This window comes from Tenrec ecaudatus, chromosome 9 (assembly GCF_050624435.1).
Source record: "Tenrec ecaudatus isolate mTenEca1 chromosome 9, mTenEca1.hap1, whole genome shotgun sequence".
Lineage (NCBI taxonomy): Eukaryota > Metazoa > Chordata > Mammalia > Afrosoricida > Tenrecidae > Tenrec > Tenrec ecaudatus.
Window position 1 is genome coordinate 62,204,960 of NC_134538.1, and position 13,122 is coordinate 62,218,081.

Sequence of the window (13,122 nt, forward strand, 5' to 3'; positions counted from 1 at the left end):
AGCCCATAAGTCTGATATTAGCCCATATGTCCAGTACCAGTCTATAAATTTCAGACTCACCAACACAAGCAATGAGGCCAAATGCAGGAAGATCACAGGCCAGTAGGTAGGAGGTCTTGTGGATCCAGTGGTGTGTAAGCATCTCAGCACTAGCAGGACTCTCCACATGGCTTCTCCAGCTCTAGAGGTCTGGCTCCATCAGCCTTTCTCCATGTGTCTTCTCCACAGAAATGCCTTGCAGGGAGACAGCTTGTATCCTGCCTCCAGTGAGCGAGGTCAACAAGCTGATTGACCCCTTTACTCTGAATTCTCAAATTGACACTAGATTATATAACTACCACAGATGTGAAACAATAGCTTCACATTGTGATATTTTTGCTTAATAAATGTTTCTATGATTTTCTAATGATGCTTTTTTGGCTTTTAAAAAAAGGGGGTGGTGTAGTGTGGAAATGCCTATGTCTGAGCCTTCCTTCTGCCTTACAGGTTTTTTGCTGATTCAGGCATGGCCTAAAAACAAGACTGACCTCCATGCTTTTGAAAACCTCGAAATCATTCGTGGCAGAACAAAGCAACAGTAAGTTGGCCATCATCAAAGACTGGCTGGTTTATTTACTGGTTACAATACTAATTATGTAAAATTGGCATTGCTTCCAGAAATGTCTTGATGATGCATCTATGATACTAAACGTTCCACTGACCATCCTTCTCCAGACACTGACTTATGCTCTGAATTCTCCAAAATGCTTTCTTTGCCCACAATTCACACAGCAAGTTTAGAGTAGACCAATTTTGTTAGATAATTGGTAACATCAACCACCATGCTTCGTTGTCATAAGAAGTCTATTGACACACAGTCCAGGGTCCCATGACAGGCTCCGAGCCAACTGCTCTACCATTCCTGGAGCCCGGGCCTCAACCTCCTTCACCCAAGAGGCCTGCTGGAGTGCCAGCCACTGTGAACACAGTCCAGGTGTGTGGAGGGCAAATCGATGAAGAGTGGCGGGGGCATGTACCTGAGTCCACCTCCTCTTGCCCACCCAGAAACTCCAGCTACGGCTTCTTGTCTCAAACTATGTCCCATCGCCACTCGATTCATCAGGCATGGTGAATGTTTTTTACCACATGCACACAAAATGTTTTTATCACACAGACACCAAAACAAAATAGGAAGGAAGGAAGGAAGGAAGGAAGGAAGGAAGGAAGGAAGGAAGGAAGGAAGGAAGGAAGGAAGGAAGGAGGGAAAGGGCATGTGTCTGCAGTGTGGGTGAGACAGGTTGGCTCTTGGGTTACCACACGTCTTTATTTGCTCTTAGGCTATTAAGGAGAGAGAGGTCTACAATGGTGTATTGTGTAAGTAATCTGCTTCCAAATACTTACTTACTCACTCTCTCTCTCTCTCTCTCTCTCTCTCTCTCTCTCTCTCTCTCTCTCTCTCTCTCTCTCTCTTTCTCTTTCACGCACACACACACACACACACACACACACACAGAGACATTGCTTTAATACATGTCCAGGCAGCACAGGAATCTCCCAGAACCCTGGGGCCAAATGACAATAGAATTATTCCCATGGGAAACACACTCCTTTTCCCTCCAACTTTCATTTTTCCTTCCATAATGCTTAAACCACGTCAGCCTAATTTTAGAATCCCTGGATTCCTAGTGCGGCTGATTAAGCGCTACACACTACTAATCAAACAGTTGGCCATACAGACCCCTCCAGAAGCACTTCAAGGATACGACTTGGCTCTCCTCTTTCCAAAGGTCGCCAGCTATAACCCTCGAGGGCTCAGTTCTACTCTGCAGACAGAGGGTTGACTTTAAGCCACATAGCAAAACATCTGAGTTTTACCAGTTTTAAAACCAGTTTGCTGGTTTTTAAAATAAATAAATATTCTGCCAACATATTTCTATTCGAACACACCTATATTGTGTTTTTCTTTGTCCTCTCATTAATCAAGTTGCCTCCTCTCCTTAGGCTAATTACAAGCCTTACTCCCTACTCTTTACTTCCTTGCCCCCACCCCCACCCCCAGTGCCTTGGGGAGACAGGTAGAAACATGTGAAGGGAAAAGACAAGGTTTTCTTATGTGGTGGGCTCATGCTGTCATGAAGAATCCTTACCCAACCCAACTGGACCATCACCCACTGAGCTACCCGCCTCCCTGTAGGATGGTCAGAAAGGGTTTCTGCCTCTAAGGAGGGTCGGCATTTGTTAGCAACCTGTGAACTTTTACATTGAATAGCCAACTGCAGGAATGGCAAGGACCCTGGACCGTGTCCTGCACTGAAGCCATTGGGCGTCCACCCGTGTGGTTGCACCATTAGCATGCTGCTCCTTAGAGAGCTGGAATCTTTGCTAGGAGGTGCTGCTTAGTCATGAGCCATGTAATTTCCCAGTAAGGCTGAAAGGGCAAGAAGAGGAAGAGGAGGGAAGGAACTGGTTTACAGGAACAGCAAAGGTCCAGTGGAAAGAGTTCTATGGGCAATAGAACGCAGGCAGGAAAAGGAGGTGCAGGGAGACCAAATGCCCTGTGTATTCAAAGCCCATGGATAAAAGGCTTAACAGAAATAAAATAGCACTTAGGACTTATATACATGTATTCTTATGCACTCTCCTGAAAGATGAGGGAAAGGAAAGATGCACTGGTTCCAAGGAAGAATGGAGGGCCACCCCGATGTGGCCCAGAGATGGTAGACCAAGGATAGGGGGAGACTCACCTCGGGCAGATACTGAAGCAGGCTGGCTTGATTCCAGGTGTGACTGACCCCAAAGCAAGACCAGTGTAACTGTCAGGAGAGAATCACTGCAAGTCAGTCAGGGCATTGGTTTCAGGGCCCCAATGCTGGGCCCTTCACCTTTCAGAACTGGGTGTGGGACCGAGGAGGAAGACATGATTGAGAGAGAAACTGGGTGAAGCATCCCCAAAGTAGATTTTAAACCTTTGTAACCCCTTCATGTAGCCCACCCACTCCTAGACAGGGGTCAAATGAGCTCCCCGTTATTGGACATAATTTGTAAACCATCAAAACTCCTGCACTGGGTGCACAAGGCCTTCTGAGCTCTGTCCTCGCTCACTCTCGCAGGCCCATCTCTCTTCCTCTCCTGCCTGCCTCCAGTTTCATGGTCCCGTAAAGGCTGTGTTTCTCAGCACACGTGTGATTTCTTCCCCGTGGGACTTCTCTACCGCTTACTCTTAGCAGGCCAAGTAGCTGTCTTCCAAATTTCCTGGCATAAACCAGGGAGTGTTTCCAGTATTTCTTTAGCATTCTAAACCATTTCAATGGGCATTCCACCAATTCCAGGAGCCTTGGTTTGGGCTGATGCATTTAGTGCCGATTAAACGTCTTCCTTCAGCATCATTTGCTTCTTGCTCATATGCTACCTCCTGAAATGGTGGACTGTGGACTAGTTCTTTTGGGTACAACGACTCTGTGTGTTCTCTCCATCTTCTCTTCCTGCATCATTCAACATTTTGCCCATAGAATCTTTCAAGATTGCAATTTGAGGCTTGAATTTTTTCTTGAGTTCTTTCAGTTTCAGGTATGCAGAGACTGTTCTTCCCTTTTGGTTTTCTGATTCTAGGTCCTTGCGTATTTTATTATAATATTTGGCTACCCTTTGAAATTTTCTATTCAGCTTCTTAACTTCACCCTTTCTTCCATTTGCTTTAGCTCTTCTATGATTAAGAGCAAGTTCGAGTCTCTTCTGACATACACTTTGATCGTTTCTTTCCTTCCTGTCTTTTTAATGCCTTCTGCTTTCTTCCTGAGTGATGTTCTTGATGTCCTCCCACAGCTCAGCAGGTCTTCTCTCATCAGTGTTCAATGCTGCAAATCTGTTCTCAACATTCAGATGGGATAGACGCAAGGTCCCATGTCGGGAAAATGGATAAAAGAGCCATATTAGGAGATACCCTTCATCATTATCCCCATGAGACAAAGAGTACTTTGACAGTACAGGAGATGTATTTTCACTTATATAAACTTGAAACATGCTCTCTCAATCAGAATGTGTTCAGTAGATGGATCGATGAACGGTTAGGCAGACAATCCTACGATAAAGTACATTTGGATGTTGGAGAGGCTAAAACAAGCTTGTCACCAATTAAAAAAATGACTTTCGAGACATCTTTATTAACACCCCAGTCTGTCAAACATGGGATTAAGGATGCTAAAATGAACACGGAGCTGGATGGTCCCTGGAAGAGCTAAAAACATGCAATTTCCAAAAGTTGCACCACATACCTTTCAGTCATGTAAATTGTATGCCATGTAAGGTATTTTTAGTATATCTATGGCTATCTGGTAAAACAAAATCAAGTTCTTCATACCGTCATGCTGAGTTCTGCTTTATTGTCCTTTCCCTTGATGCAGTGGCCAGTTTTCACTTGCGGTTGTCGGGCTGGACATCACATCCTTGGGATTACGCTCTCTCAAGCTAATAAGTGATGGAGACGTGGTCATTTCCGGAAATGAGAAACTGTGCTATGCCAATACGATAAACTGGAAAAAACTGTTTGGGACTAAAAGTCAGAACACTAAAATTATTAACAACAAAAACAAAAATGTCTGTGGTAAGTAATGACCTTCTCTTGGGGATGAAGATTGTTCAAGTGGACCATGTCTTTCCACTTCCGATCTTTCCACGCCTGCTCCTTTCTGTTAATGCCTTTACTCCGGAAGGAGTACGCTGAAGAAAGCACTGCGCTCTTAACTGTGACGGCACCACATGAAATTTATCAGAATTCTTTCCAGAACATTCTCATTCCAAAGACTGGATTATTTGTGATTTAGGAATGAAATTTATTATTCACTAAATTCTATTTTAGCACTAGGTTTCTTTCTGCTTTTCATGATACAACCTTTCATGATACAAACATGTCCATGCAACATACATGTACACACAGCGCAAAAATCTGTACACACAACAAAAATACATGTACACACAAGACATACTCCCCACACACAGAAACAGATGGACATTCCCTGTACTGGTTTGAGATCCCTAAGCCATCTTATAAACCTGGAAAGTGCACTGTAACCTGGTAAGATAACCCTGGGCCCTGGCCGAAGCTGACATGAGTTCAAATCACGATTCTGGCCCTTTCTAGCTCTGAGACATGGCTACATTTATTTGATCTCTTTAGTCTTTCACTTTCTTAGCCATAAAGAAGAAATGGTAAGGCTTTCCATACCCTAATGCTATTGAAGAATTAAATAGTATTTCATATGCAATGCACAGAGCTGGTGTCTAATATAATCTGAACAATTGGGAAACCTTCCCTATCATTGCTGTCTGCTTTAGCTTTGATCAGGAAAATGCTGAACAGGTCTAGTGTAGAATACCTTCAATAGGGAAATAAGGAATTTTCGCCAGCTTCCCAGGAAGCCTATTTTGTGTGATTATTCATTTTCTGGAGACCAGAAACACAACTTAGGAAACAGAGCATCCCCCACTTACAAGAGCTGTTCCTGCCAATCACTCTGATCTCCAGTCCATCCTTGACACCATGGTATTTGTACTGTGTTCACAGAGGCCATGGGCCACGTTTGTAATCCCTTGTGCTCATCAGAGGGTTGCTGGGGCCCAGAGCCCAAAGACTGTGTCTCCTGCCGCAATGTTAGCCGAGGCCGGGAATGTGTGAGCAAGTGCAACATTCTGGAGGGGTAAGATGTTCCTTTTTCATCCCTTTATTTCTATCCAAAAATAAAACTCTGGACAGTTTTTTTTTTAAGTTTATGGTTTTCAGCTTGATTCCCCTTTACCTCTTTTTTTTTAATCACTGTGTTAGTCTGGGTAGACTAGAGAAACAAATTCATAAACACGCATATGTGTATAAGAAAGAGCTCTATATACAAAAGTAGCTGTACATTAAGAAAACATCCCAGCCCAGTCCAGATCAAGGCCTTACGTCCGAGATCAGCTCATATACTCTCAGACTCATGAAGCACATGCAATGACACTGACTGCAGGACGATCACAGGCCAGTGGGTGCAGAGTCTTGTGGATACAATGATGGTAAAAGCATCTCAGTGCTGGTAGGAGTCTCCACATGGCTCCTCCAGTTCCCAGGACATAGGGTCTATCAGAATGGTGACATGTGTCTTGTCCGTAGAGCATTTCTCAGGGAGTGAGCCGAGAGAGAATGTGTCTCCTGCCTCCAAGGAGGAAAATACAGGAGTTCCCAGAATTCTCAGGAGAAGGCCATGCCCACACAGAGCTCTCACTGGGTATAACCCAATTAACAGACTAGACTCCACCCTTTCACTCTTAATCCTCTCAAGCTTCAAATGGACACCAGATTATATAATGACCACAATCACCCAAGGAATAAACTTTTTCTTTCTTTTTATTATTGCTAAGATCCTGCAAAATCCAAAGTGTGTAAGACAACCTTTTTCACACTCATTTAAATTTTAATCTAAACTCTCCCAGTTGCATCATAACCTCATTACCCGCTCTGTCCTTAGCAGAGATGAGTACCTTCTCTGAAGAATTACACTGAGTGCCTTGTAAGTCCCCAAATTCATTAACTTCTAGAACCTTCTTTTCTGGAGATGATATTTTTCTAAGTTGCATAGAGCTTCCCAAAACAAATAGGACCATCCATAAATGGTTCTTATGGCCACAACCATGACTGTTTAGTCTTAGCAGTACATACTTCTTGTCTAATATATTAATCAGAGGTATATTCTCTGATTAATATTTGCTTTATGTTCATGGACAAAGAAATAAACAGTCATATAAATGTTTACTGAATTTTATTGTCATCAGTCTAAAGGACAGCCAATCCATACTATGAGAATTTTTATATTCATGGAGGGGCTTCAAATGACCACAAATGATGTCTAGAAATACGTTAATAGAAAAGTTAAATGAAAGGATAGAAGCAGAAAAGTTTTTTTTCAAATAAATGAATAAAGAGAAATACGTTGTGCAGGGGTATGAACAACAGAAACCTGGGCAAAGGGAGAGAGCGGATTGTGTAAAATAAGAAAATAAAACTCATTTATGAATCGTCAAGGGTTCATGAGGGTGGGAGGGTGGAGAGGGATGGGAAGGGAAAAAAAAGAGTTGCTGATACCAAGGACTCAAGTAGAAAGAAAATATTTTGGAAATGATGATGGCAACATATGTACAAATGTGCCTGATACAATTGATATATGGATTGTTAAAGGAGCTGTAAGAGCCCCCAATAAAATGATTAATTAATTTTTTTAAAGAAGAGAGAGAGGGAGAATCCAAAAGGAGTTGCAGGTGGCTGTGGGATTTCTCTTGCTGCCATGTAAGCATTGGACAGGTGGCCATAAGGTCAGCAGTTCAAAACCACCAGCCACTCTGTGGGAGAAAGATGAAGCGGTCTACTCCCTTTAAGATTTCCAGCCTCAAAACCCCTCCATGAAGCAGCATTGATTTGATAACAGTGAGTGAGTAGAACACTCATCGAACCCTGGTGCCACAGTGGACTACACGTTGGGCTGCTAACCTCAATGTCAGCAGTTCTCACCCACCGGCCACTCCGCAGGAGAAAGGGGAATTCCTTTAGAGATGTACACTCTCAGAAACTCAAAGGGGCAGTTCTGCCCTATCCAATGGGGCCACTATGATTTGGAAGCCACTCGAATGGCATTGGGTTTGGTTTCTGCTTTTGTAGGACCTCTCCTTTTCTTTTGCACGCTCACGACATGGGCCTCAGTTCTGATACAAAAGGTTTCAAGTGAAGCTGAGATGAACAAGTTCAGTCTGTAGTGCTCCTCTAGCTCAGGGGTGTCAAGGTAATTTTTTGTGGCCCACGGTGCTCTGAAATAAAATGTAACAAGGGAATTGTGTATATGGTATTGCCTCAATCTTCCCTAAGCACTGTGTTCTTCATAACAATTTTTTTTCTATTTTCATTTTATCTCAGAGCATTGTGGGCCACAAAAAAATTACCTCGGGGGTGCCACCAGTTTGACACCCCTGCACTAGCTACTAAGTTCACTAACCCAGCAAGGGGGGAGGTGTGCATAACTATTTGAACTTCTAATAAGAGATCATGGTGAAACCTGACCACTACAAAGAACTTCAGTTTCAAGTATTCATATTGCTTTAAAAAAGACAAAGCAGTTAAAACAGCCTCGTAGGTGGCCCCCTAGAATCTCTCCCATTAGTATAGAGGATGCCTGCTAGCTTTTCAAGACAGGTCCCCGGTCTCGGGCACAGTATCCAATCCGAGTATGATATTTGGTTGGATTCATTCTGTTTGTCTGGCAGGAGGACTTGGGGTCAGCTTCCAGTGGGAACACTCCCTGATCGCTGGGTGGAATGAAGATCTGCTGTTAATTACCAGACAGCTTTCTCTCTTCCTAACAGCTGTCACCACCATTTCATCTTTTCACTCAAGTATCAGCTTCTTGCTTGACACTGATCTTGAAGAATGTTAAAAGTGTTACAAGGAAAATGTGTTCACACCTGGGTTTCATAGGTACAGTTTTTCCCCGGGAACCCTCGGAGCCAGTTTGGTACCTCTCACCCGTCTTTGCCTACGCTTTGTCCCACAGCTCTTAGTTGGTCTTAGTTCACTTAAAGGTCGAAGGATTGGATTCAAGGAACGGAATCAGTTCATTATATCACAGTCTATTGCCAGCCAGGTTTCCCTATTTGATCCCAACTGTTTGACCTTAACCTAAAGTTATTTTGAATTTCTGCTGCATTTGTGTCGCCTGGTTGGAGAACATCATGGCCCCTCCGAGGACTGAAGCAGGCCCTCAAAGAACTGTGTCCACCTTTGTCTTCTTCTTCTTCCTTCTCGCAGAGAGCCCAGGGAGTTCGTGGAGCAATCTGAGTGCATAGAGTGCCATCCCGAATGTCTGCCGCAGCTCATGAACATCACCTGCACGGGACGCGTAAGGAGCCCATGGATGATTGTCTTCACTCACACTTCCCAGGGGAACCACTTTCCTAGCAAGGGAACCATGATAAGACCACCCCCAGGACACCACTTCTCAGGGCAGATACAGTGTAATCCCGCAGCCATGAGCAAGTAACTGTGTTGTCCATCACATATCCCCCAGGCTGTATTTTCACCACACAGAGACCGAGTGGTGCTACTGGGCAGTAGCTGGATTGCCAGCCACAGGATCAATGATTCAAACCCCACCAACTACCCCACGAGAGAAAGATGAGGCTGTCTGCTCCCATAAGGATTGACAACCTAGGAAACCTATATCACCGCTATGTGTCAGAATCAACTTGATGGTAGTGAATATCTGTTCACCAAAAATATTAACTATTGACAGTAAATATTGACTTCTTCGGATTTTATCTCTAGAAGTCATGTTGTTAGTGGTCATCCTGTTGGCCCCTGACTCACAGTGGCCCCATCCATGCACAGCAGGATCAGACCATTGTCCATATGGTTTTTGTTGGTTAATTTTCAGAAAGAGATCACCAGGCCTTTCTTGCTAGTCCATCTTACACTAGCAGCTCTGCTGAAACCTGTGTTGCATCACCGCAACACACAAGCTACAAGTTGGAGGACTTGCTTTGTTGTCAGCCAGTGTTCACTGTTGCAGATGTCTGTCCTTATTGCTTCATCTTTTTTATAACCATGATCAACTTTTGTGTAACATTAGTGTAACATAATTACTAGAAGAATTTTGAAAGAACTCTTGATTCATAGTTTCACATGATCAATAATTGCCTTTTCAAAATGTTAAATCAAGACTCTCATCCCAACATCTTAATGCTGTTAAGTCAATATATATAAGAGCTTTGACTGGATTTGAGCTTCAACAGTTATCTCTAATCCTACTAATTAAGTGTTATCAGAAGTCTCTCAAAATGAGACAGAGAGGAAGAGTCCATGGTATGAGGTATAGAGCACTACATGGCTGGTTACAAAGCAGAACACTGATTTGGTCCTTTCAATGTTCACCATTGCCATTAACCAGCGCTATGGTCTGAGTTCTCCATTGTTCTGGCTCTGGGTATGCTCAGCCTTTGAGTGGACCAAATGGAGACATTAGAGAAAGTAAACAATTGACAATTGCTTCCTTGAGAATTTGATTTCAGTCCCTTTATGAAGTGTGGGAGACACACCCTGAGAGGACCTAGTGCTTTCCCTCCAGTAAGTGTTACAAAAACAGTCCAAGTATTACAAACTGAGCCAGACTTATCATATGACACCATTAATTATGCAGCCACCCTGCACTCACACTTGCCACCACCTTGTATTAGAGAAACAAATTGCGCCTGAACAAGCCCGCCTTCCCACCACAGTACCCTTTGTCTTCAGAGAGGGCACGTCCGGCCAGTAAAGATGTAAACAAACACGACGCTTAGTCAATATTGTCTTAAGCAGGAATGGTATTCATGATGTGTGAAACAAAATGTGGTTGCTGTACAATTTCATTCTTTATTTTCCTTTTTTTACATATTACATGCATTTGAAGTCAGGAGACGTTTCTTTACTCAACTCTTACCGGTACTCATATCAGACAAGAGCAAGCTTTGGAGATTTGATAGCTCCTTTGGGAAATTCTGTATCGCTTCTATTTTTTTTCATAATTAGCATGTATTTTGGGGTTCAAAAAAAGTAACTCCCACTTTGAAAGAGATTGAGACACTCCTAAATGCGTGTCTGTGTTGACACAGGGGCCTGACAACTGCGTAAAGTGTGCCCACTACATCGATGGGCCCCATTGTGTCAAGACCTGCCCAGCAGGAATCCTGGGAGAAAACAATACGCTGGTCTGGAAGTATGCAGATGCCAATCACGTGTGTCACCTGTGCCATGCAAACTGCACTTTCGGGTGAGTACAGAGCTAGCCCCGAGAAAAGAAAATGCAAAGTAGCAGGAGATTGCCATTCTAGCAAATTCATAGGTTGAAAGTGTCTCAGATTTCCCTGCAACAACTTGCACAGGCTTGTGTTTGAGTCTTTCACTTTCGCTGTTGTGACATTGGGTGCGTGGCAGCAGCGGTGACATGATCCTGGGTAGGTAACAGTGCTGGCAGGAATATTTCTGCATCCCGCCTAATGTTTGTCCTATCAGGGATATCCAAGTCAGAAAGAAGAAGCTCAAGTTGGAACGAGATCATAGGTGCTGCCAGCTACCACCGTGGCCTCGCTTCAAAGGAGTTTACATTTCTCTTCAGAACACTAGTATTTCTAAGGGAATTTGTTGTTATCGCTTGGCAGTTAATAAAACCAGCATTTCCTAACCTTTGACTTAAAGACATTTAGCTAATTGATCGCTAAGCTGTCACCAAGTGAATTAAAACAATGTTGAATAGAGTTATCACAAGAGCTCTAAATGGATCCACATTATTTATTGGAATGAAACAGTTGGCAGTCAAACTTCCCAGCAATCTGGAAGAGAAGTTGAGTTGACATATGTAGTATTTCATGTGTCCTGTATCTCATCTCAAAGTCTTCAACCTTCTTTGTAACTGTTACCCTTTCTTTATCTGGATCCAACTCTTTCTAGCTTTGTGGTCTTGGACAAATGGAATCTGTAATTTGATTTAAGACTAGAATTAAGTATAGCCATAGGACTAGAGTGATAACTCTTCATGTTCCCAGAAGGAAAGGCCATTTGATTATACTCCTATGGAAGAGTTGAAGCCCGGATGCAGGTCATCCAGAGTTTGGATGGATTCCCCCTTCCTGGATCTCAGCTAACGGGCCAATAGAAAGGCTCCGTGATTCTTCACATGGATCAACAGTTTTATAAATATTTATTTAATCTCCCTGCCTCCCAACCTTCTCATCTGTATTTAAAAATAGCCGTTGACCCTCTAGTTGTACATATCTTTTTGTTTTTGTTTTTAATGCCGTACTCCCGGGTGACAAACTGTAATTTTCTGAGCTAAACAGTTTTGTTTTTTTTTTTCGTTTAAAGGTGACTCAAGGCGATAACTTCTCTTTTTTTTAATCATTTTATTAGGGGCTCATACAACTCTTATCACAATCCATACATACATCGATTGTGTAAAGCACATTTGTACATTCATTGCCCTCATCATTCTCAAAACATTTGCTCTCCACTTAAGCCCCTGGCATCAGGTCCTCATTTTTCCCCACTCTCCCCCTTCCCCCTCCCTCATGAACTCTTGATAATTTATAAATTATTATTTTGTCATATCTTGCCCTGTCCGACGTCTCCTTTCACCTCCCTGACTAGCCTCTGCTCCATTCCCTCACCGTTTCATGATTCCAGGCTTGGTCCTAAACCCGCAGTAATTCCACAATGATCCCGATAACTGTTTCTAGTCTTGGTTTCTATTCCCCCATTCTTATTGACATTGCAGAGTCAGCTGTGAGACAACGATGCTTGTATCAATGTATTATATTAAAATTTTTCAATAATGCAGGTCAGAAGCTGTCTACTTTGTTTAATGCACAGAGTCGACATGCAAAAAAAATTGCAGGGTAGATGAACAAATGAATAAATGCATAATAAATAAATAATCACCGCACTACCACTGAGATACACTGTGGATTTAATGGTACTTTGTGATTTTAATGACTTGAGAGTAATTTAGCCTATATTACTTTATGATTTTATTTTATAAACTTTCCAGAAAAAATATCCTGATGAAGTGGAATGAGTAAAATGTGTATTTTTTTGGTTTCACTCCCGCAGCTGTTCTGGGCCAGGTCTTGAAGGCTGTCCAACAAGTGGGTACGTGTTACGACCTCATGGGCACGGTCAGAAATGCTCGGGCTCCAGCCATGCCAAGTTCTTATTCCTCCTCTGAGACCATCCCTCCTCCATGCCAACTTTGGGGCGGGGGGGGGTGTCTGCGGTGGGCGGGCAGGGGGTGAGGGTCCTGCTTCATAGAAGCCGGTGCTCAGTACACAGCCACTTCTCAGGCAGAAGGTACGGAGATTGTCTGAATGAGCATATACATTTTGCTGCATCTTTCTCTTCTTCTAACCTCTCTTTCTCTTCTTCTAACCTCTCTTTTAGCCCCACTATCCCAATTGGTTCTGCCCAAAACCTAAGTTTTAACAGACTCTATTCCATTAAACAAACACCCGGGCTAGGGGTATTCTCCTCCCTGGACTCGCTACTCGCAGCAAGCCCCTGCGCTTCCGTCTGCATTTTCATTGTGATCATCAAGGACAGTC

At 43.2% G+C, this 13,122-nt stretch overlaps 1 protein-coding gene across 2 annotated transcripts in view; it reads left to right on the forward strand.

Moving 5' to 3' along the window:
• EGFR (epidermal growth factor receptor) overlaps positions 1 to 13,122 on the forward strand; it is a 210,259-nt gene that overhangs the window by 155,751 nt on the left and 41,386 nt on the right. For both annotated transcript variants that reach the window (XM_075558154.1, XM_075558156.1), the window contains exons 11-16: positions 487 to 577; positions 4,380 to 4,579; positions 5,540 to 5,672; positions 8,801 to 8,891; positions 10,642 to 10,799; positions 12,635 to 12,673. In XM_075558154.1, coding sequence (XP_075414269.1) covers positions 487 to 577; positions 4,380 to 4,579; positions 5,540 to 5,672; positions 8,801 to 8,891; positions 10,642 to 10,799; positions 12,635 to 12,673 — 712 coding nt within the window. The remainder of the gene's footprint in view (positions 1 to 486; positions 578 to 4,379; positions 4,580 to 5,539; positions 5,673 to 8,800; positions 8,892 to 10,641; positions 10,800 to 12,634; positions 12,674 to 13,122) is intronic.